General features: G+C 30.1%; 1 protein-coding gene across 11 annotated transcripts in view; it reads right to left on the reverse strand.

Annotated features, from left to right (window-relative positions):
- Nucleotides 1-25,924, reverse strand: part of LOC129907084 (sodium bicarbonate cotransporter 3) — an 80,236-nt gene that overhangs the window by 6,634 nt on the left and 47,678 nt on the right. For 2 of the 11 annotated variants that reach the window (XM_055983130.1, XM_055983129.1), the window contains exons 6-13: nucleotides 16,207-16,438; nucleotides 11,492-12,302; nucleotides 11,302-11,439; nucleotides 10,736-11,238; nucleotides 10,363-10,675; nucleotides 7,469-7,723; nucleotides 2,245-2,486; nucleotides 1,474-1,940 (exon numbers count right to left, since the gene is read on the reverse strand). In XM_055983130.1, the coding sequence (XP_055839105.1) occupies nucleotides 1,709-1,940; nucleotides 2,245-2,486; nucleotides 7,469-7,723; nucleotides 10,363-10,675; nucleotides 10,736-11,238; nucleotides 11,302-11,439; nucleotides 11,492-12,302; nucleotides 16,207-16,438 (2,726 nt within the window). In that variant the 3' untranslated portion in view covers nucleotides 1,474-1,708. Of the gene's footprint in view, nucleotides 1-1,472; nucleotides 1,941-2,244; nucleotides 2,487-6,732; nucleotides 7,724-10,362; nucleotides 10,676-10,735; nucleotides 11,239-11,301; nucleotides 11,440-11,491; nucleotides 12,303-16,206; nucleotides 16,439-16,852; nucleotides 16,964-20,053; nucleotides 20,189-25,924 lie in introns of those variants that run through there. The other 9 variants (XM_055983139.1, XM_055983138.1, XM_055983132.1 and 6 more) reach the window with 8 other exon arrangements.

The raw sequence follows: 25,924 nt of genomic DNA on the forward strand, positions 1-25,924 counted from the left end.
AATTGCACTTACTTTAGAGGTATAAGTCTTCTCAACATCGCATATAAAATTGTGACGGCTATTTTTTGGGATCGCCAAGAAACTTGTTCCAGCGACTTGAGGTAGGAGAGGTAAATCTACTATCGACTAAACCTTCACACTCCGACATATTTTAGAAAAACTCCATGAATACCAAATCGATACAAACAATTCCTTTATCGATTATATCGACAAAGTCGCCTGTGATGGCGTTAATAGACACGAGCTACATATATAGAGCCAAGTTGCGTCTCGGCATTCCTGTCGCTTGTGCAGGATGACGATAGAGAATTCTAGCTGCTCCGTCAAAATCGATCAGAACATCACAGAAGCTTTTGATGTCAAGAAACGTTTACGACACAAGGCGATGCGCTATCATGCAACCTCTTCTGGTTTATGCGGATGACATTGACGTTGTAGGCAGAATGAAGTTCGCTGTAATTGAGTTGAAGGCCTTTAAAAGGTTTGGCTGTGAATGAGCCGAAACAAAGCTAAAGTGAAAATTTCCAATCGCTATTTCTTCGGGCTTGGAAAGGCATAAACTTATCGACCTTACAGTGTCATTGATCTGGTCAGAAAGTTGAAAATTCAGCGGTTCAGATGGCTTTGTGATGTGGAGCTTATGAACACCGACGCACCAGCCCGTCGAGTTTTCCAGCCTCTATGGGCATGTGAAATAAAGAGAACACATGTCTTGTAGTGATAAAAAAATCTAAAACCATACGTAAGAACGACATCCTAACGGGTCAGATTACCATACGAAGATTTGGATACTACACCTTCACATGTTGTGGTTCTCCTGAATTTGTATTATCAGGTTCCGATTGACATTTACAAGTTTCATCTGTGAGTTATCATTTTCAGCTCTTGCGTGCATCAGTTTCTTTGTCATTCAGCAATTTGGACTACGATTTATCAGCTTCCAATATTATTTACTAATTTTGTCGTTTGTTAAACAGTTTTACTGTGGTTTGCTAGTTTTGCTGAGATTTACAAGTTTAACAATAGTTTATATTTTCAAGCCTTGCCAAGTGCGCAAAATATTTTATCACGTTTAAATGAATGCGGCTAATTTGTATTAACATTTTTTTTGCTGTTACGAATTATATCAAAACATTCTCAGATTTAATAACAAAATTTTTAGACCATAAACTTGAAAATCGATAAGGGAGTTTATAATGAATTAAATTCTAACACATCCAATTCTAGGTAATGATTGATTAATTTGTTTTATGAAATTGTATGAAGTATGAAAGAGTAGGGCCTAAAATACAATGGTTTATAGGCAACATTATTTTCCAAAGTTTCAATAACTTCAAATGGACAGAACTTTGTGTTCACAAAATTGAAAAAGAGATTTAAAAAAAAATCTGCTTTATAGTGTTCTCAATGCAATTCATTTATGAAAATTCGAACGAAATTTTCACTTCACTTATTAGTAAAAGTGAATAAAAACAATTTAATCGCATAAACTTTATAAAAGAATTATAATTTTTGTAGAATTGACATGACTTTCAGTGTGGAATCTTCTTAGATGCATAAATGTAAAAATTTGGACTTTTTGAATTTTTCATATAAAATTTTTAAGTATTTGTTTTCTTCTTTTCACAAATTTAATCTTTTTGTTATTTTTTTTGTTAATTTTGCCTTTTGCAATCTTGTTTTTTTTTTAATATTTTATTTTTTAAATTTACAATTGAGTATTTTCACTGGATTTTGATTTTATTTGATTTTTTGTATCCTGCTCTTGGACCGAAATCGAACCTTTAGCTTCAACTTTCATGCATTTAACAATGTTTAGATCATTGCAACTTGATTTTGTATTGGTTTCTTCTTCTTCATTCATTGTTGATAAACGTTGATGATGATGGGAATTGGGTGGGCTCGAGCTATTTCTACCTTTCAATTTGTTATCATTGGAGCTGGAATAAGGATTATGCAATAATGTCTAATTTTACACAAAATAACAATTAACATTTATGCAAAGCGCTTATAAAACTACAGGAATAAGTTAAATTTTGTACATAGAATGAATTTAAAAGAATGTTATACAAAATTAGATGATAAAAAATGAAAGTACAGAACAATTAATTTTAAATTAACTTTAATTAACAGTAAAATAAGGCGAGAGTTAAGAAATTTTGTTATGAGAAATAACAAATTTAGCGCTAGATACAATTTTTTGAACTTTCTTTTCTTTTAATAAAATTAAAAAATAAAACTTACTGATAATTATTTCCATTTATTTTGCGAACTTTTAATGTAACTGGTATAATTAATTGGTTTTCCCCATTGTCACCATAGCTCAATTTGTTTGTATCTTTATTAACTTGATTCCAAATTGTTGTTCTATTGACATCATCCGTTATATTAATTGGAACCTGCATTAAACATCCATTTGCTAGAGGTATGTGGACGTTACTTGTTCGTGAGGAGTAGCCATCATTTGTATGATGGTGGCCAATATCCTTAAAAAACAGTTTCAATTTTACATACAAACAATATACTATATACATTTAAATGGAACTTGTTTTTTTGTTTTATTAATTTTTAATATTAGTCACAGCTTATATGAAGCGACTTTGAGATTTAAGATTGAATTATTAAATTATTTTTTTGTATTTATTTCTCATTTGTATGCAAAATATAGATAGTTTTTGAATTGGTTTTTCTTTTTTTTTTTTTTTTTAATTTTATTATTAAATAATGCTTTTTAGTGTTGTTTTTAGGTTGGAAAATACATTTAAGTTTGATTGTATAGGTGATGAAAAAGGAAAGTGTGTAATACAAAACATCAATGAAGGCAGAAAAATTTAGATAGGTTGGACAAAGAACAGTGATACACATAATTACAACTTGACTTAGTCAGTGATTGTAACGACAAAATTAAAAAACTTTATTGTGCTTATACAGGGTGGGTGATGAGTTTTGCTAAATTTAAAAAAAATCAAATAACTTATTTTGTTTCATAAAAGTTCCTTAAAAGCAAATATAAGCCTGGAAAAGTGAGAGTTTGCCTTATCATGTTAAAATCACATAGTGTTGAAACTTGAAGGGAATTCTCTTTAGCTTCATTTGTGAACAAAATGTACCTATAGACAGGGCTGGATTTAGGGGATTTCACACAAAATAGGGGCCCCCACAAAACAAAACAAAAAATAATCATTTTCCGACTGAAAAACAAATACAAACCAAAGAACCATCATTGTCATAAAAAAATAATATAAATGACTTGGTAGCTCAAAATTTTAAATTTTAAATTAAAGTCACACTTTAGCTTTAGTTGCATTTTATCATATTCATTTCCCAACAGTTGTAGGTTAGATCCCCAGTGGCTGCCAGTTTTTTTTTTTAATTTTCGCATTCAAGAAATTAATGTGATTTGTCACCTTAATTTAAAGTGGAAGTCATCTTAGCAAAACACCATGCAGAAATCCGTTTAATTTAAGGTGGGATCCGCTTAGTTTTATGTGGTCTCTTTTCTCTCTGATGAGAGGGGGGCCCCCACTTTTTTCCGCCCGGGGCCCCCACAGCCTTAAATCCGGCCCTGCCTATAGACTTTTTTTTTAAAGCGGTCGCCAGAGAACTTTAAATATACATAACTTTAAATACAGGGTGTCCCAAAAGTAATGGATCAAACGAAATATGCTGATATGACAACTTTAGGGCTCTCAGAACTGAGTAACTTGTTCATCCCAAATGCTTACGGTTTTCGATTTAATGCAGTTTTTGTGAAATTTCGAAAAATCCCGACCTTGTAACAGTATTTTGCTTCCTCCGCTCATAATTGATTTTTGTTTTTTACAATTCATTCACTAAAACATTGCCTAGTAAAAAAAAAATAGTTAGTTAATCAAAATATTTTAATAATTTTTAGTTCATACGCCATTTTGCTGCAAATTAATTAACAGTTCCATGTTTTATAAAAACTCGATTTCTTACTTTAATTTCGGAGCAACACCCTGAAAAAATTTGTATGGTGTGACACAGGTTTATTGTTTTAAAAACTTGCCGTGTTATTGCAGTTTTCTAAACAAGTTATTTTAAAACCAGAAACCAGTAAAATAAGTTATTTTAAAATCGTTTTCATATTCGAAATTTAATTGGTTACATAATAACCAGTAAAATAAGGTTTATGGTAAATTTATGGTAAAATTGGTAAATTTTTAACCTTTCAAATTAGTTTTTTCAAAGCTAGTTTTAAACTTTTACTAATTTTAGCCATTGGTAATAAATAAACCAGAAAATCGAAAAAAAAAAATAATTATTGGTAAAAATAAAATTTAAAACTAGATTGCAAAATTATTTTTTTAAAGCGAATTTAACTAAGAGAAAAAGAATACAAAACTAACAGAAATTAAGTTTGAGTTTATTTTAGGGTACGTTTTTACCGAAAAATTACCCGCAGTTACACAATAGCCAGTTTTTAGCCAGTTTGGTTCGTTTGGACTTCTAGTTGGCCGTCTAAATAATCGTTTTGATAGGAAATATTTTAGTATGAAGGAAATAATGTAGAAAAAAATTTCTTTTTTTCCGACCGTTCAAACTTTTTGATATTTAATGGTTGTATTGGGCGCACTTTCCTACATTTCCATTACTATTTATTTTCAAAACTACATAAATGTTAAATGTAATATTATGTTTTTTTTTTAATTTTTAAATATGTGCAAGTTTTTTTTTAATGGTAAGCAGTTAATTTTAAATGGCAAGTGGGTCAAATTTATGTATTAATATACACTCAAAATTGTTTTGAAATCGCTTTAAGTCTTTTTCCACGATTTTCTGCCTTATCATTGATGTTATTAGTATTATCTATAAAAGTTAGAATACTAAAAAATATTAAAAAAAAAATACATCAAGAAGGAATATAGCTGCATTCTAAGATGAAAATAAAATAAAACAAATAAATAAAACAAAAACGAAACATGTGTAGAAATAAATTTGTTATTTTTACCTTTATTGATATATTTTATTTTTTGTTTTTAAACATTTTTATGAGTAATAATTAAAAATATTATAAATGTTATCAGTATTTTATATTGTGATGATTTTTTTTATTGTGTGGTGTATGTTTCTTTTTTTTTCAATTTGACATTGGAATGTTTATATTTTTTATAATTATAATTAAAATTAGCTTATTATTAGAATTTCTTACATATTGTATAAGAAATAAAGTATTATATCCTTAGTTTTCAATATTTACTAGTATATGTACTGCTTTAAAATTGACAGTTTGTTAACCGTATTTTTTTTTTATAGGTAAGGTAATAAAGCTTGCCACGAAAAACTGTAAAAATTTGTATTTCGCAATTTTCTCCTTAATATTTTTATCTTAATCTATTAATAACACATCTAACCAAATAACGCACTATAATATCTGTCTTTTTATCTATGTTTTATTATAAAATATTATAAATATCCAAATGCACCATTATTTTATTATGTTGAACTGATTTATTTTAATGTAAATTGACTATCCTAGAACTAAATTGGTTAATCTACTAAAAGTATAGTCATCACTCATAAGCTAATGCATGAATTGTGTTATTATTTGTATATACAAAGCAGTTATTTGAAGTAATTGCACCTCTGGCCCTTTTATTCTATACCTAACTTAAGTTGGAATAAAATTCTCAAATGTTTAAAATTTATATACATTTGTATTTACACCTAAAAAAAACTAAATAAAATTGATCTAAATAATGCAGATGTTTAAAGCTTTTATTGAAAAAAAAATTAAAAAGGTCTGGTTTAAAAATGTAATTAAATTAAAAGAAAAAATTGATTTTGCTTAAGCAGTTTTTGTTTGACAGATTTCTTTAATTTATTTTCCCCAACCTAATTCAATAGGCAGTTTAATGTGTTTTTTTTTTTTAAGTTCTTAAGAACCTACCTAATGAAGCAGCAGTTATAAGTGTTCAGCAGCACTTTAAACTATCGTTAAATCTAAGTTTATCACCTTTTAAAATACAGTGTTTTACGAAGTAGGTAGAAAAAATAGTAACATATTAATTATTTCTACTACAGGAAGGTGCAATCCAATATTTGAATATGTATTTCGGGTCAGAAGAAGACTAAATGAAACGTCAAGAGCTTCTGCGATGTGATCAAACAAGTTTATCAATGGGAAGACAAAGCATGGACGACCCATTTTCTAGAAATGTTTTTGTAGCAGAAAAGAAAGTGGTGCTCTATTGTGCCCGATTACTTGGGTATCCATTTCTTATATCTAGGTATTTAGCAGTTGTTAAAAATTTGTATCCAGAAAAAAAATATAGAGATATTTTTAGTTTTATCCTGTTGTTAAAATTAAAAACAAACATGTTTAATTACTTAAATAATATAAGAAATAATCCTATATCCCAGATTTTATTGAATAATGCTGAACGTCTGAGGGCAACAGTAGTGTGACTCATATTTGCTTTCCAATAAATATCTATAGGCTATAAATTCCCAATAATTCAATTGTTCTTGTTGATTCTCATAATTTTGAGTGAGTCAACAAATTTCACATTTTAATTGCTTACACTCCTAAATATAATATATGTACCTTTAATTGTATATGCATTTGCACCCCATAACTGTTCTTGGGGTACCTATTAATAAAAATTTATTAATCAAATTCCCTAATATGTTGTTAATCTAAAAAAGAGTGTGGAATTATTTTGAATTTAAATAAAAAATAAAAAAAAAAAAAAATAAAACAAAAAAGCATAAAATATTACTACCTATTGATTTTTCAATTATTTATTTAAATTTTAATTAAAAATAAAAATTATGAATTAAATATTAATCAAAAAGAGAGTTTTTTGAAAAGTATAGTGTGCAAGAGTGATTTATACAAAATTAAAATAATATTGTGGGTGTGTTGGCTTAGCTCCACACCATGCGATAACTTTGCATATTATAAAACTTCAGGTTCTTAAATTACTTTTCTCAAATTAGCAACAAAAAAATAAACAAATTAAACAAAATTAAATAATTAAATTTGTTTTGCGAAATGGTGACTAGGTGTAATTTATATAAACAATATAATATTTTCATTTTTACAAAAAGTTTAGTCAAATAAGAAAAGAAGCAAAATATTTCTTCGTGAAACATTAAAAATATGTTTTTCCAACCGATCCGATTTTAACAAAATATTTTGACTTGTTTTTCATACTTGACTAGGAAACTGAGCTAACATAAATGTAGTTAAGTAAAAGATGGTAGGTATCGCATTTTTGTGACATAGAACTAAAAGTGATTGTGAAAGTAGTGAATTTTGTATTTCTTCAAGTTCAATATAAAAAAGGGAAGAAACTAATTAAATGTGAAATAGAAAATATTTAGGTATATTCAAAGAGGTGGGTAATAAAATTTTGTGTGAGCATTATTATTTTTTGTTTCCTAATGTTTTATGACTATTTTCGCCTAAACAACAAGCTAGCAATCTACCAAACATTCCCACCTCGGCTGTTCCATCCTCCAATTGATGTAGATCATCATCGACAGCGGCACGTTTTGTCATTTCTGGCATTATATCATCAAGTATTTTAAGTTCACGTCGTGTAAATAAGAGATCCAATGATTTTCTTATTCCAATCATTACAACAAGCATCAATGGGAATAATATTGATGTCTGATGGAATGATTTTATAAGCCACAATACAATAAGGCATGCCAATTGAATGAGCGTGAATATGTGAACCCTTTTGATTGGAACCTGAAATGGAAAATAAGTTTACATGTTTTTAATTGAAATTTGAAATAAGATATTTTAATTAAATTTAAAAATAGTAGTATAATAGTTTTACTCTATATTATGCGATAAGACTTTAGTTTCAAATTTTGATTTATAATTTTATAAGATTGTAACAAAAACCGATGTTGTAAATGTTTGACTCATCCGTGAAATTATTTGATTTTATTTTCAAACCAAAACTTGGTTCGGTAGTGGAAATAAAATGTAATTCAAGCCCAGTTTGAAAGACTTGCGAGTTAAAAATACGATTCTAAAAATCTTGTTATTTTTCAAATAATGATTTTTAAACTTGCAGTAAATTCTAACTGAACGCTTGAATTGAAGACCCGAACATCTGGCAGGGAATGCCATTTATGTATTTTTCGACTACTGTGCTTTTTAAGAGCAAGGAGAAAAAAAAAACAGTTTTTAAAACGAACTCTAATTGGAACTTGAGTTCAATATTCTTTTAAGTTTCTATTCTACAAGGATAGGACGATGTCTCTGTAAGTTTAAATTTTTCCTTGCACGAGTACCTACATTCTTTTGATTTTTAACTTATTTTCAACTTGTATTTCTTTGAAAACTAAGCGTGTCACCTTAATAACAAAAACCCAAACATATTCTGTTTACTTTTTTTTAAAGAAATTTTTAATTTTGTGTAAGCGGGGATGACAAAGTAATCAGCAAATAAAAGTCCAAAAGTTGCTATTTTGGATATATACACTTACCGCATAACAAGTATTTATTTCGAACTAAAAGAGCACCTGACAAAAATTTGAAATAGATTGGCAGAAAATCTGTATTCAAAATCGCTTCTTTTTTGTCCCACCCCTGACAGTCGAAAATATATTGTTTACTTTCAAAAATATGATATATTTATCAATAAACTTTACTGTTGTTAATTTTGTACAATATTGTGTACAATTTGGAAGGTAGACCTTAAATTCTCTGTACAAATGTCCCACCCGCGACGATAAAATACTCCATGTACTTGTACATATTTAAATTATAGTTTCTGTGTTGGTAGGTAGGTCACCTTATGCATGTGCATAAGAAAATCAAGATGTTGAAACATTGCCAAAGAAAAGAGCGTTATGGACATGATAAAAAACTTAATTGAATATAGATATTAAACCATAAAAAAACTTGAAATCTAAGGCCGGAAAACTATTAATATTGGGGACAGCTATAGAAAAAAATACAAATATTGCTTTCTTTAAGTAAAAATAACCTCTTTAAAGAAATATACATAGTAACTTAATGAAGTACTCAAGGAACTGAAAAAAACTTATACTTGCTGTAAAAGCAAATTTGGTAGGTACAATTCAAGTTGACTGACAATCACCAAAAAGCTACGAAATTATAACCAATTTTTTGCTCCTAAAGTAAGTATGTATAATATGTAGTAATTAAAACAGTAATATCCACTTTCAAAAAACTGATAACGTCGAATTCAAGTTTCGGCTAGAAATCGAATTCTTAGTTGTATTCCAGAATACCGGAAATATGTCCACGATAAGGTTGCCCCAGAGAATTTCAAAACGTTTCATTCAAGCTATCGTTAAATTGCACCTGCATGCAATTACACTTCTAAAAGATAGTTATCGTCCAAGAATGAAGGCTACATAATTTTGAAGCCAGAAAACCTAATAGCGAAAAATGCTTGGTATATATCACCTAGAAATGCAATCGTTTGGTTCACGCTATTGAATATGTCCTAAACAAAAAATTTACCAGTTTCTACCACGCATCAGCGCTCTAACTTTGGTGAAAATATATGGTGTTTAGTACCAAGAATAGGGATCATCGGATTTAATTTTGGAGAAAATTATCGATTAGCTTCTGCGAATTCTGCACATTTCGAACCAATATCCGGAAATTTTACTTTTCTCTGGAAGATGTTTGATTTCATCCATCATATTTGATTTCAAGCAGCGATTTCACGGACTTTTTGAGTGAGATATTAATCATAAAATTGTTTACCTAGGAGGTTATTTGAACTGGTTGTCACACTCTGATTTGAGTGGCCTTGCGATTTTTACTTTTGAAAATAGCTATATTCTCATTATTTTAAAGAAGCATTTCCGGGCGGTGGGGCCACATCTTCAATTCAAAGAGTTTAAAGAACTCTCAACACCGATAAATGACTTTATACTCTTTCTTATTCCAATTACGATGGTTTTGAAATGAGATCTCTCGATTTCAGCTCCACACCAAAACAGCGATCCAAATGAATCAATAGACCTTGGGCTTCAGTAAATTCAAAAATGAATGTTGGAATGTTTAGGTCTTAATAGTGCAAATGTTAAAAAAAGTGCTTCGAGAAATCCAACAGGCTGCAACAATAAATGTTTAAAGTCGTTGATGTAGCTGGTGAAACTGGATCATTCTACATAAAATTCACCTCTTTCTTCAACTTACACTTAAATCACCATCACTTTTAAACTGTTTCTATGAAAATGTTCGCTTTTTTACGCAAGGCATTTTCATTAATCCACAGATCAAAAGATAATGGTCCCAAATCAACGTACCTACCTAAAGCCTGATTACGGATCATCAAGCTACTTTACTTGTAATTAACTCTTTTACATAAAACATTCAAAATCATTTTAACTCACCTGCCGCAAAAACATATAATCCGGTTGGTACTTCACTGGCATTAGCATAATTAATATCCTGTCGAAAAATTGCAGTCCTTTCAAAGATGCCACACCCATATACAGAAAAACTCCAAACAACACTGGCATAGGAATGTGAGACAATAGTGGCGTCAAGAGAACCGATCCACCAATCATTAAAAATATCAAAATATGAGTAACACGTTGCTCTCGAACACCCAAAAATTGTGGTTTCTCTCCTGGGGCAGCACATTCTGATTCTTTTTTCAATGAATTGACATGATTTATACTTAAAACTGTTGCAGCAACAAACCTGTAATATTTAATTTTAATTTATTTTTAGAATACTAAAAGTCTGTCAGTCAATATTTACCATGGTAATCCCATTAGACTACAAATCTGTATCAATATAGCTAAGATAAATAGATCCAAGTGATAGCCACAACCTTTTTTTAGTTTATTTTCTTTGCGATTTATAATAACAGCTGTTATCTGTTGATCCATAAATATCAAAATAGTTCCCAACATTGCTGGGAATACAGCAATTATTGGTGACCAAAGTGGATTTTTCGCGGTGAACAGTGGAATAACCCAGCCTCGTTCATGTAAAGTTGGCTTAAATTCATGAGGGACTTCTAACTTTGGTGTTGGAATATTCATAAAACCATCCAAGAAGGACATCGAAAAGATAGCAATGATAACAGAGAAATCACTAATGAATTGACGAACATTTGATGGGAAGAATAGAGCGTTCTTGAAGTCCTTCAAAATCACTGATACCACGAATGTTCCACAGAATAGAATGACTGACATCAGAAAAACGTTTGCTGTTTCAGTTTGATCACAATCCATTCCGAGAAGAGTTCCACTACGAACCTTAAGAACGAAAGAGCTTTAAAACTTAGACTTTTACAGAGATTGAAAGATAATAGCTCTTACCAGACACTGGCCTTTGTCATATTTGGCCCATTCCAAGATTGTCGAATTGCTACCCAAAGGTGGGGTGCAAACACAGTCATACGGCACCGTTGGATGAATTGGGAACTTTTTCCCAATCGCCAAAACGTTTTCGACAGCCTAAAACACATCAAACTTAAACTAAGCTCTTACATTATAACGTTTTACTTACCTTGTAGATAAAAATAAATGCAATTAGGGTCGCAAAGTTTTCTTCCGTAAATCTTGTAATATAGCAAACCAGGGCACTTGCATCAATGGCAACTAATATCAGTAATATTAGTGTTATCCATGTACCAATCCAAAACCGAAAAGTCATATAATCCCATCCTTGATTCTGACAAAAATCATAAACTATCGTTTCGAAAACCAATACCGGACCAGTCGATCCCAATATCGTTAACGGTTGCCCCGAGAAAAATCCATAGCCCATTCCACATACAAAACCCGATACTAATGACTCCATAGCAGCCATATTTTTTCCAGTAGCTTCACCCAGCAACCCACCGAAAGTTATAATCGGTGAAAGACAAGCAAAGTATAAAAATATCCATGATGCTACGCACTGTAGTGACAGAGCATCTGTAAAATCTGACCAATACCAAGGTGCTTTTCTTTTGAAATCATTTATTAGACCACCAAATAGCCGTCCCGTTCGGGATAAACCCGATTCCTCACGCAAACGTTGTTCTTCCTCTTCTTCGTCCACTTCTTCTTTGTGAGCTTCGGGCGGACGTTTTCGTACTTCTTGTGATGGTATTGCTGCAGGTGGTTCAATACGTATAGTTGGATCCCATTCACCGGGTGGTAATACTGTAACAGCGTCGAGAAATTCATCTATGCCAGCTAATAGATGATCACGTTTGCGTGCTCTGTATGCGACTTCGTGAAATATTTCATCAGACATGAGGGTTGCCATGGCACGACCAATTTCATGGAAATTACTATTGCTGCCCGGTGGACCGAGTAATATGAAGAGAAATCTGTAAGAAAAAATAAAATAAAACTCGGAACATTATGCAGGGTGATTCAAGAGGAATGTTTCAAAAAGCTAGAGCATGTAGATTTAGTCAAGACGAGAAAAAAATCAATTTAATAAAAACTTGACTCAATTTGGAAAAAAAGTATTAAAAATCTACTGCTTTTAAGTCTACTTTTTTTAAGTCAAAAACCTCGTCTTTTTTTCATTTGAAATAAATCCATTTTATGGCACAGTTTTTGAAAAATTAATTCTAAAAATCAAAATTTTGAAAAAAAAAAAATTGTCAATAAAACGGAGGAAAATTTTTGTTTCTCAATTCAATCAAAATGTGTAAAAAATGTGAAAATATATCGACCATTACATTTTGACCATCTCTTTTAGAAAACGTACATACGTAAAAGGGACTCTTTTACGAATTGAAAATTAAGGAGCGAGTCAAAATACGGACTACAAAATTCTGGTTGTAAAAATTCTGTTTTTAAAAATTCTGTTTTTGAAAATTCTTCTTACATATAAATACTTGAACAAACGATATCTGATAATTCTGTTTTTTTTTTTTTTCATATGCGCTAACTAAGCAAAAACAAACCTCAGTAATGAAATTCAACCTTAGTACTTTCCTAAGTGTTTAAATGCATAGGTTGGTTTTCTTATATTAGTAAATCAATAAATTTTTAATTACACGGTGTAACACTCAAAATATACGCGGGCGGAGACCTATCAGGTTTTGTAGAGCTAGTCGCACTGAATACGAAACGGTATTTGAAAATCCCCTAACACCCCCAAAATCTGAAGTTACGGACAAAAAACGGTTTTTTGGGCATTCACCCATTGAAAAAATTCTAGCTTCGACAATTTTTTACCCATTTTCGATTTTTTTATAGTTTCTGATAGAAGATAAATATACCTTTTTAACAATGTTTAAAACATGTAACTCGGTTAAACCACTTAGAATTTATAAGATGTCAAAGTTCAAAAATTCAATTTTTTTTGTCATTGGCCCAACTTCGGCATCAATTTAAAGTATATGTTTTCAAAACAACATGCTATTTAAAAAATATATTCTAAAACTATATCTATTTCCCAATTGATCGAGGTATTTTTTATGAAAATCACTTCAAAATTGGCTTAGAAAAAAAAAATTTTCGATTTCAACCCAGATACAGAAATTCGAACTTTTAGGTATAGAACAAAAATGTTGTTTCGGCACGTAGTAGGATAAGTTGGACGCCAGGATTTGATGAAGGGTTTTTGTAGAGGAGCTCAATACAAACATTTTTTTTCTTTGGGAGGGGGGTCTATCTCCCCCCGTTTAGGTGGGAAGGGCATTTTTCTAAAAAAAAATTATCAAAATAAAAAAAAATTATTAAAAAACAACTGCAACACTTACAGGAATAAATGATACCATTTCCAAAAGGCAAAATTGTGCATTTGATTCTAATTTTTAAATCAATATAATATTACCAATAGTTTTTGAAATAATCGATTTCAAAGTTGAAAATAGGGGAAAAAAAATTTTTGAAAACTCATTTTATACTATTTTTTGAATGGGTGAAGGCCCAAAAAACCGTTTTTTGCCCGTAACTCCAGATTTTGGGGGTGTTAGGGGATTTTCAAATACCGTTTCGTATTCAGTGCGACTAGCTCTACAAAACCTGATAGGTCTCCGCCCGCGTATATTTTAAAACCTCATTTTTGTAACACCGTGTTATTTTTCGAAAATATTTAACATTGAACACTTTTTTTTTAATATTTTCAAATTTTATAATTTATCAAATAAAATGAAACACAGAATTTTGAAAAGGAGAGTTTTAAGAAAAGCATTTTTACCCTCGGGAGAACTTTGACCAAACCAAATAAAATCTTCATTTAAAATCTATCAGCTAACGAAATATCGCATTTTTGCAAAAAGCACATCTTACATAACAAAATCTCGCATTTTCAAAATCCTGCAAACTAATCTCGCTTTTTAGGAAAAAAATTTCACTTGTACATTAAATTCGTGCTATATCAAAATCTGGCATCAAATAAGAATTTGTTTTGAGCGTAGGGTACCTTCAATTTCAATTGTTTTTTTTTTTTTTTTTTTGCAGTAAAATGTGTTAGCAGCAGAATAATGAAAAGGGAAGGTCTCTCTTCCTCCCATTCCATTTGTTGAACTAGACAAAAACAAACTCCTCATAAAATTTCAGTTGCTTAAGGTGAGTAGTTTCTGAGATATGGAGCTTCAAAAATCACAAAAACCGTAACTGACTGGCTGACTCACTCACTCACTCACTCACTCACTGACAGATCATCAAAATTATGGAGAACTTGCCGCTGTCGTAGAAACTTGTAATTTGGTACAGTGAGGGGTCTTGTGGTACATACAAGGGAATTTCAATTCAGGGGGCGTGGTAACCGCCCATTTTCACTGAATCTTCATCAAATATTTTAGAGCACTTCTGATTATCGTAGAATCTTGAAACTTGGTAGAATGGTAAAGCTGGTAGTTTATACAAAGGAAAAAATGTAATTTGAGAATTTTAGCAAGGGGGCGTGGTAACCGCCCATTTTTACTGAATTTTTATCAAATATCTATCACATGTGCTCTAGAATCTTATATTGTTGCATAAGCAAAATAAACATTTAAAAAATAGGCATTCTCTAATCAGAGGGTGTGGTCCCCAATCTTAGATATACGAACAAAACTGCCTTACAAAAACAAAGAAAAATGGAAGCCTATAATCAAATAACCTTGAATAAAAAAAAAGAAAAATTGTCAAGTAAACAATAAAAATTTAATTGATATACAAATTTCAAACCAAACTTTAGAACTTGGTACACTTTTACATCTCAGTCCTTTTTGTGCAAGCATAATTTTAATATACTAGAACTTGGCTCTCTTTTTAACATTTATGTTTTTGTTGTGATACTTATAACAGCAACATTTTGTGGACTTGAAAGTTTTTTTTTACAATCTCTTGAAGAAATTTTAATTCGAATGTGAAACTCCATTTTTAATAATTTTACATCTATTTACTGTGAAAGAATCAGATAACTGTCCTATTTTATGGACAGTTTTCTGGTTCTTGTTCTTCAAGGGAACCGTATTGGTGCACATTTGTTCTTACTTTATAAAAATTAAATGTCTAAAGAATTTTCATTTGAAATTTTACCGAATTAATAAAATATATGAAATTATTTACTATTAAAATATGTGCCGATAGAGACAAAATTGAAAAAAAAAATTCGAAAACGTTCCTTACAGTTTTAAATTGTAGGTTTAAAACATTTTTAATGTTTTTCATTTTGTTGGAGCGAACCTCAATAGGTACAGTATAATCAAAGCGGGGCGTATTTATAAACCCTGTTTAAACTGTGGCTACGGAAAAATAACATTAGCTAAGCCCCAGGCTAATACTCCAGTCAAAGCGTCGGAAAAAACGACGTTTTTTAACAAGAAGAATTTGACTTTAAATGGCTGCCATTTTGTATTTACTTACTCGAATATAATGAAATTACATACAACGATAGCAAATATTATAAGGAAGAGAATGTATGTTTATTTTCTGGTCTACGACGATTTGGAGCAAAGATATTAGCTTAGAAGTAAAATATCCCAAAAAATGCATTTTTGTGAATAACTCCGCTAAAAAGAATGATCAGGTGGTGAGAAATTGGGGTTAAGCCTTTCAAACATACCCCTATCGATCCATGAAATAAAAACTGACAGTGCCTCTGTGCACAAGGTCAAATGACGCTTTGACTGGGGTATAAGTAAAACTAGAATTTTAAAAACAAACACGAATTAATCGACTTCAACTGTAAAATAATATAATCTTTGCTGAAAAATATCCAATTTCTGTTCAATAAAATATAAGATATTTTCCTATAGTAAAAATTATAGCGTAATTAAAACTTACCTTGTTGGAACTGGAACTTCTGTCAAATCGCCCATTACGGCTGCCGAATGTAATCTTATAAATCCTGACAAGATTTTTTCAAGAAAATCAACTTCGCCCACTAGAATGTTACTAGCCTCAGCTCCTGGCGGTATTTTCCTCATAAAATGTGTGTTACCACGATGGTCACTGAGTTCATTGGAGCTTATATTTCTTGTCATTGATTGACTGCTTGGACTCTTGATCATGTCATCTAAATTGTGAAAATAAAAATGCAATAATGTTGAATATTTTTTTTAAATTTCAAAGTTCAAGATAAACATTTCTAGCTAACATTTTTCAGAATGTTGTGCAAAAAGCATGCTTTAAATAGTTAAAATGTGACGAATATGAGAAATTGTGGGTTTTAGTGTACATTTAATAGAATGATTTTTTAGAATTTTTCAATGACGAAAGCAATGTGGGAATGTTGTTAGTAAGCAAGCACATGCAGTATTTTTTAATTCAAGTTTTTATTAAGTCAATTTATTTTTTTTATTCCCATATTAATATTATATAATTTTTGAATATATTTTTCAAACCGATTTTGAATATTTAAATGTATCTAAGAATATGCAGTAAATTGTATATTAACAACTCATTTTCTATAGAATTTATTTGTTTTTACCATTTCCAGGTATTGATAAAAATCTTCCATTTCCGTTGTCATTTATTCCAGTTGATTTATATGAACTATTTGCAGATAAATGCATTGTTGATGGACTTAAATGTTCATCCACTGGAATTGTGATAATATAATACATAATATATATATTTTTTTTTTAATAAGATGGATTTTCGCTAATATCACGTTGCAAAGATAATAAAATTCTTCAGTCACTGAGAGCTGAATAATTATTACTTAAGAACAAAACAAATACCTTATCTTTCTTTAAAGATGGAAAATACAAATAATTACATATGCCTGAGATAAATCATAATAAGTTAAATAAAGAAACAAATTGTTTTGTACGAGTACCTATATTTATAAATTACTTTTGTCAGGATTAGGAACAGGTAAGAGTAAAATAATTTATTATGAAAAAATTCTATTATAATATTTTAAGAATTCTAATCCTCATTAAAACTAAATACTTAAAGATCTTAGAATTTATTTGCTATAAGCTATATAGGTTTTTAAAGTTTTTGTTTATCAAATAAGGTAAAACAAATTTAAACCCATTTGCTGACACGATTCTCAAATATTTACGTTCACCTGAAACGCTTTTGTGTTAATCTTCTTTATAAGTGATTATGTTTAACGAACCCAAATCTTTAAAAGCCATTTATTGATACAATTTGTTCACTTAAATTCAGTTCAAGCACAAAAGTGCAGTAAGCATTCATTTTGAATATTAAAGATCTGATTCTAACAGCAAATACAAACCTCAGTTTCGTATTATTAAAGGGATATTAATGAACCTTCTGAAACTTAATATGTTATTTCAAAGAAAGATTGAATGACCTTATTAAAATAAAAAAAAATTAAATAAAATAATTACCGTTCCAAAACATAAAGAAAACTCATTAACTATTTGAGCCACTCGGGTGTATGAGTAACATTTTTTTTTAATTGCGAGTCATATCTAATAACAAATTACATATTTTGACCATATTTGTTCACACGATTTTTTTATGTCAAAACTGCATCGGGAGCAGTTAGATTACAAAAAACAAAAAAAAAAAAAAAAAATATGCATCTGCAACAGTTCATTTTATATATTTTATTTTCCAGTTCAGACAATGGTTCAATTTGAAAATAAAGTTGGACTAAAGTTAAAATACAACTTTGGTAAAATCATCTACAATCATCTAACTACATTATCTTGTTTGACTTGGCGTCAGGTATATTAAAAACGAAAAAAAAAACAACGTTCGTTATTGACTAACTTTGAAAACCTTTGAAAGGTGTTGTTGAAAGGAAACCATATTTGAATCAAGTTTCAACTAGGACAAATCAAACAATTTTGTGGTGCAATAAAACGGGGTTACGTTGCCACTGCATGGGTAACTTTGTCACCCACAGACCACACACATAGTCTTCTGGATTTCAAAAGTAGCTGTACAAAATTACGACGGTATAAAATCCTGGGTCATATGTGAAGTTGGCTGACCCTTGAAGTAGGATCAAGATATGTGCTTTTTTTAAGTAAAAATTATTGTGTTTATCAACCATTTGTTCCTGCAGTCATAAAAGAAAAGTATGCGTGTATTTAACACAAATACTTCGCCAATATATTGTTAATACCTTTCGTTAGCGATATGGTTTCAAAAAAACAAACGTTGTCCCACATTTCAATTAAATTGAAAAACATTATAAGTTGTGAATCACTAATCACAATATGAATTTTCACATTTAAACGTTGTTACTAAAATAGGTTAAGAAATATCAATTTATTAAATTAAGTTTTAAAGTAGTTTTGACAGTTGTTAAAAAAACTCAAAAAAAAGTTGCAAAGTACTTAAAAAAAAACTGTCCAATAATTCAACTAACGTTGATTTAAGCATGACGTTTTACTTATTAAAATCAACGACTAAAAATGTTTTTCCATAGGTGGTAAGGTGTGCGACTAGAAAGTTGAAGACTTTAGTGCGATCTCTGACATTATCGTATTTATTTTTTTCATAGCAAAACCCTACAAAATGCAGATTTTAAAACAGTAAGGAAAACCGGAATGATTTAATTTTTAATAAGATTTCTGCTTTTTGGGTGAAAACCATAGAGAAATCTTATTGTTTTTGTTCTATTATATGTGGTCTATTTTGTTTATTAAAGGATTGAATGCTTGATGGTTATTAGAGATGACAAATTGTGTTACATTTACAAAGGCTTTCAAAATAACGTTGTATCTAAATGTAAGTGATTGTTATATTTTTTTAAAATGAAAAAATTTCTTAATTTGACAACCAAAAAAACCAAGACACAAAAAAGAAGACTTTAATCAAAAAACATAACTGACCACCACCTTTGAAAAAAAAAAATATTTTTACTTTTAATTTGACAATAATATCGTGTTTATTATAATTAGATGTAAAATGCACTTTACCCACGCCAATTATCAGGATCACCACTTCCAATTTCAAATTTTCTTAAGATTAATTCCTAGCCCAATTTCATAGGAGCTCCGTTTTGTCATGAAATAAAACTCGAATTAAAATATGAAAGTCCCAAAAACCAAAAAAAAAAAAAATCCCAAAAATTTTTCGTGTAGTTTTGAAAAGTATATTATTGGGAGATCGTTTGAGATCTTATGTCTTAAATTTTTGAAACTTTCCTTGCTGAAAAAAGTATTTCTTTGAGTTAAAGAAAGTATTTTAAGTACTATGACCTTCAAAAGAACCTCTTCTTATAAAATTTATCGTTTATTTGGATATTGGGTACCTCCAATATTTTCCCAGCCCGAAAAACCCTTTTAAAAAATAAACTTACAGCTAAATTAAAAATCTTGTTTAATTTTTTTGTTTTTAATATCAGAAGCCAAAAACAAATTTGGCCACAGAGTTCAGTAAAGTAGGTAGGTATAGAGCAATAAATTTGGAATTTATGGTAATGCATTGTTTTTTGGATGATGTGAGAAAATTTGAAAACTTTCACATAAAAAATAACAAAACTAAATTGTATAAAATATCATTCACATTAAATGTATCTATTTACAATATCTATAATAAAAAAAATAATTTGAAAAAAGTTTAGAAAATTAACATTAATGTCAAGAGAAGATAAAAGGTTTTTCGTCAAGTTGGAAAGAGTTATTTTATATTAAAATATTGATATTTATGAAATAGGAAAACAGGTAACAATTAAAAATTATGTTTGCAGTGAATGAACCTAGTGGCTGTTGACCACTTGAAGCTGAACGGCTGTTATTGGAAGATGTTGCCCCAGATGTTGATGCACCAGCATGAAACCATGTTGTAACACCTATACCGCCAAATTGATTAGTGAATGGATGTCCAAAATCACCTAGATATAAATTCAATATGTACATATACACAAATACACATTCGATAAGTTTATAATTATTACTATAAAACCTTTTTCTGTTGGTAAAAAATAGAATAAAACATAGGAAATCTTAAATATTACAGAATGTAAGAGTGTTAAAGCATCATATACACAGAGAAAAATAGACCACATAAAATAGAACAAAAACAATAAGATTTCTCTATGGTTTTCATCCAAGAAGGAAACCTTATTAAAACAATCGGGTTTTCCTTATTGTTTTAAAATCTGCAAAAAAATAAAAAAAACGATGACCAGGCTGGGAATCGAACTGGAGACTTCAAATCATTAGTCGCCCACCTTACCACCTGAACCAACCTGCCATGAAAATATTGATCGCGATTTTTGTTCTAGTGCTAAGTTGCAAAAAAAAATCAACTTTTCAGTCAAATTTTAATAAGATTTTCTCTATAAAAATAATAAGAAATCTCCTTAAAAAAACCTTATTAATCGTTGATTTTAATAAGATTTCCTTATGAAATGTATGGACGGTAAAACAATATGGCAATCTGTTAGTTTTTAGCGGGTCATATTTTTCTCTGTGTAAAAACAAATTCGCGTTAAAATTTGGTAGATTATGTCTCAAAGAAACAATTTTATCATTATCATTATCTCATCAAAATCTTAAAATTCGAAACATTACTTTTATAATCATTTAAAACTTTTGTTCTCTTATTGAAAAATTCAATCAAATTTTGTGGAACCCTCTGCAAATATACGACTCATAAGGTTAAAAAAAGGTTTCTATTTACTGTACAATTACAGTGCGTAGGTACTTTTAATCTTTCCTTTCATAAATAAAAAAAAAACTTTATCAAAATAAAAAGTAATGGATCCAGAACGTCTAGCCAAAGTAAGTTTTTTCTGAAACAAACAAGAAAGATTGATAAGACTAGGCTGCAACATTATAGTACAAACAGCAAAGTTGCCAAGGGAAGGAAATGTAACAATGTGATTTATAATATAAAACAATTTATTGTTTGCTTCATCAAAGAATTAATTAAATTATTATTTATTTAATTTTTTACTGGTACTGTGTGGAGAAGACTGTGAAATGTCAACTTTACCTTTCATACTATAAGGCTATGGTTTGTACACAATTCAGCTGGAGATATATTACTGGTAACTGAATCGACAAAAATAAGGTCATTAGTAGATAATATTAAAACAAAAATGTATATAAAATAAAAGCTACAAAGGCCATTAGTAAGTTTGCATTAAAAAAAAAGAAACCAAACGCAGATAACGAGAAAATAATATTTGATGGAAAAAAACAGTAGAATCTTAATCGATATAAAAACAATTTGCGAAATATTTGCAGCTGTTCTTTGGTGTCTCAAAAATTTGAACATAATATAACATATTCATTACGTTTTGCTAAGTTTTGTTATTAAAATTATGTAATTAATTTTTTTTTTTCGACAATATTTTCTAATTTTCTAATAGGCTAAAAATTGGTAGAAAGTTTTTAAAAATGATAATAAAATTTGGTATTAAAGTTCCATCTGTCATGAAAACTACCACTCAAAGGGTTCATAAAATAATTACCCGTATTGCGATTCGCAACAATCAATAACACAGCCACAAAAAAAAAAAATAAAAGTTCTGACCTGGGGTTGCGACTAAGTTTTTCATATAGTTTTGCCCCATCACGTCAGGTTTTTGAGATAACCTCAAAAAATGTCACGAAAACAAAAAAAAAATTTCTCTGATCTGGATATGCGAATATGTTAATCATATAGTTTTTGGATCGCTGAATCCAGATTCGAAGTCAATTTTGCCCTATCACGTCAGGTTTCTGAGATATCCTCAAAAAAATGTCAAAACCAAAAAAACAAAATTTCTTATCTAGTGTTGCGTCTAAGTTTTTCATATAGTTTTTGGGTTGCTTAAACCGAATCCAAACTCTATTTTGCCGTATCACGTCAGGTTTTTGAGATATCCTCAAAAAATGTCAGAAAAGAACTTTTTTTTTTAGTTTATACATTTTTTGAGGATATTTCAAAAACCTGACGTGATACGCCAAAATAGACTTCGGATTCGGTTTCAGCGACCCAAAAACTATATGAAAAACTTAGTCGCAACCCCAGATAAGAACTTTTGTTTTTTTGGTTTTGACATTTTTTTGGGGATCTCAGAAATTTGACGTGATAGGGCGAAATTGACTTCGAATCTGGATTCAGCGATCCAAAAACTATATGATTAACATATTCGCACACCCAGATCAGAGAAAAATTTTTTTTGTTTTCGTGACATTTTATGAGGTTATCTCGAAAACCTGACGTGATGGAGCAAAACGGACTTCGGATTCGGTTTCAGCGACCCAAAAACTATATGAAAAACCTAGTCGCAACCCCAGGTCAGAACTTTTATATTTTTTTGTGTGGCTGTGTAATTGATAGTTGATAAGAATTAAAATTCGTGGAAAAAAAAATTTTTGTTAAGGAAATAATTTTGGTTATTTTGTTAAGGAAATAATTTTGGTTATTTTCTTTAGGTTAAAATTCTGCATATTCCATTTATTCTTGCTCTATACTGTGCAACAAGGGGGATTACGCGTCTTAAAGTTAATTTATCAGAAATGTATGATTCTTTGATTGAAATTGCAGAAAGTTCAGAATTTGGCCGAAATTCAAGTTTTTACCTTACACAACATGGTAAATTATTTGGAACGAGTTTCTATTGCAAAATATTTTTTTTTTTTTCGAAAATGGACTTTTTAAAATACATCATAGAATTAAAAAAAAATAGAATTAAGATTAATTTTGACCTTCTTAGACGGGCCTATATTATAGCGGAAATTTTATGACTTCTATTCAGAGCTGTAAATTACCATTATGCCAATGTTTTTTTTTTTTGAAAGTGGTCGGGTGTACCTACATAAATGTATGTGCTTATCATAAAAATGAATTTGTTGAGATGATAGGATTTCGGGACCAGCCACCGTCTTGGAAAAGATGTTGGTACCCTTTTTATTTAAGAGCTCAATTTTTACTCATTTTAACCAAAAATATGACATTTTTTCATATTTCTCACAAACTTTTGATTTCGATTAAAAAATGCGATTTCATTTACTATTTTGCCTGGCTCAAAAGTATTAAAATAGAAAAAAAAAAATTAAAGGAGAATTTTAGAAATCTAGAATCTTTTTCAAAATTATATCGCTCATTTACTGGAACACTTTCATAACCTAAAAAAAACTGTTTTTTTTTTTTCAGAAAACGAGTTTGAAATTTTGTATCGATCTATTTTTGTATGTAAAAAGTTTGGTTCTAAAAAAAACTAGTGCTCCTTTTCCGTCAGTTTTTTTTTCAATAACTTCTGCATTAATAACTAAAAACCCGTGATTTTTGAGTTATGACAATATTCAAGTAAATGAGCGATATGATAATTTTAATTAAAAAGCTGCAGATGTTATAGTGCTTTGCAAGTCACTACGAATCAAAGTATGAAGCATCACTTCAGAACGAAAGGGACATTTATTACTCTTGAACAATCGGAACAAACGTTTTCGTTCTCTTTTCAAAAATTTTATATTGCTAGGAAACCACAGACATCTAATTAACCTCCCTTCATTGTAACTACTGAAACATAGGAAGCATATAAATTCAAAATCAACTTGATTAGTAAAGCTAAGATTTCTATTAGGGCCTAAAACAGAACGTTCTTGTAAGATAAATAATTATATTAACACCAAATTGGAAAGTGCAAAAAATAAAATCATGAATAAACCCAGAAGTTGGTTTATTTTGGTCACTACCTCAAACTTTTTTCTTAGAGCTGTTCAAAAACTTATCAAGAAGAGATGCACGCTGCTGTCAGGCAAATTTTCGCGTATGTATGTATAAACTAACGCCACCTACAACCCTATCTTCTTGAAAATATTCGAACCAGGTAATAGCATCCGAGATACGAGAACTCAATTGTGATTTTGAAGTTAGAGATATCAAGCAAGCATCTAGTATAAAAGCGTTTATTTAGCCCGACCACTTTACCTAATCAAAAAATTCTTAATCCAATCATACGTACCACACAAATCATTGAGAACACATTTTTTTATTACAGGGATTCGTTTTTCTAACAACCTCGATAAATAAAAAAAAAGCGTCTCCTCTAAAACATTATTTACAGTGCTCTGCAAAGTTAACTGGTTAAAATTGTTTTTTTCCGATAGTTCAGGAAAATTGAATGCAAATATTTAAATAAATTTATAAAATAATAAAATATTCCATAAGTTCTTTAACAAATTTGGTGACTTTTCTTATATATAAATAAATTCTTTTAAGGTCGTTGATAGCTTTGATTAAAAATTCATATTCACATAATCGGGAAGCTATCGATTATTATAGTCGGAGAGGCGACCGTCGAGTTACTTAGCTCATAAGGTTAGAGGTTAAAATTGGTGTCAAATGAAAGATAAATTGATACTGAAAATAAAAAAATAGGGTTGCCACTTCTAAAATGGGAACTTCCATGTGGCAACCCTATTTGAAAGGAAAAATTGTCACATAACTAATACATTCATATCTTTGTTATTTGGCCAGATAAAAGTTTTTTTTTAAATGCCAAACGAAAGTCAAAATATTAAAAAAAAATAATAAAATAATATAAAGAACGTAACCCTACAAATGTGGCAACCCCATTCAAATGAATACAACACTGACAAAAATCTTCTTTGCAGAAAACAGTATAACTTTTTATGCACTAGAAAGCTAAACTATACGCCATATTTTAGATAATACTCCCTTCTATCTAAAAAATGTCGGGTGCCACCTCGCAAATGCAGACAAGTACTCGGCAACCCTACTCAAATGCTAAAAAACGCAAAAATCACTTGTTTTTTGGCCAAAGTGTATAATATTTGACCGAGTTAAAGGCTGTAAAATACATCATGTTTAGCTAAGACTCTCTTCTATCTAAAAAATGTCGGGTGCCACCCCGCAAATGTAGACAAGTACTCGGCAACCCTACTCAAATGCTAAAAAACCCAAAAATCACTTGTTTTTTGGCCAAAGTGTATAATATTGGCTAGAGTTAAAGGCTATAAAATACATCCTGTATAGCTTAGACTCTCTTCTATCTAAAAAATGTCGGGTGCCACCCCGCAAATGTAGACAAGTACTCGGCAACCCTACTCAAATGCTAAAAAACCCAAAAATCACTTGTTTTTTGGGCAAAGTGTATAATATTTGATCGAGTTAAAGGCTGTAAAATACATTATGTTTAGCTTAGACTCTCTTCTATCTAAAAAATGTCGGGTGCCATCCCGCAAATGTAGACAAGTACTCGGCAACCCTACTCAAATGCTAAAAAACCCAAAAATCACTTGTTTTTTGGGCAAAGTGTATAATATTTGATCGAGTTAAAGACTATAAAATACATCATGTTTAGCTAAGACTCCCTTCTATCTAAAAAATGTCGGGTGCCACCTCGCAAATGCAGACAAGTACTCGGCAACCCTACTCAAATGCTAAAAAACCCAAAAATCACTTGTTTTTTGGGCAAAGTGTATAATATTTGATCGAGTTAAAGGCTGTAAAATACATTATGTTTAGCTTAGACTCTCTTCTATCTAAAAAATGTCGGGTGCCACCCCACAAATGCAGACAAGTACTCGGCAACCCGAGTACTTGTCTGCATTTGCGGGGAGGCACCCGACATTTTTTAGATAGAAGAGAGTCTTAGCTAAACATGATG

Source organism: Episyrphus balteatus, chromosome 1, assembly GCF_945859705.1.
Source record: "Episyrphus balteatus chromosome 1, idEpiBalt1.1, whole genome shotgun sequence".
Lineage (NCBI taxonomy): Eukaryota > Metazoa > Arthropoda > Insecta > Diptera > Syrphidae > Episyrphus > Episyrphus balteatus.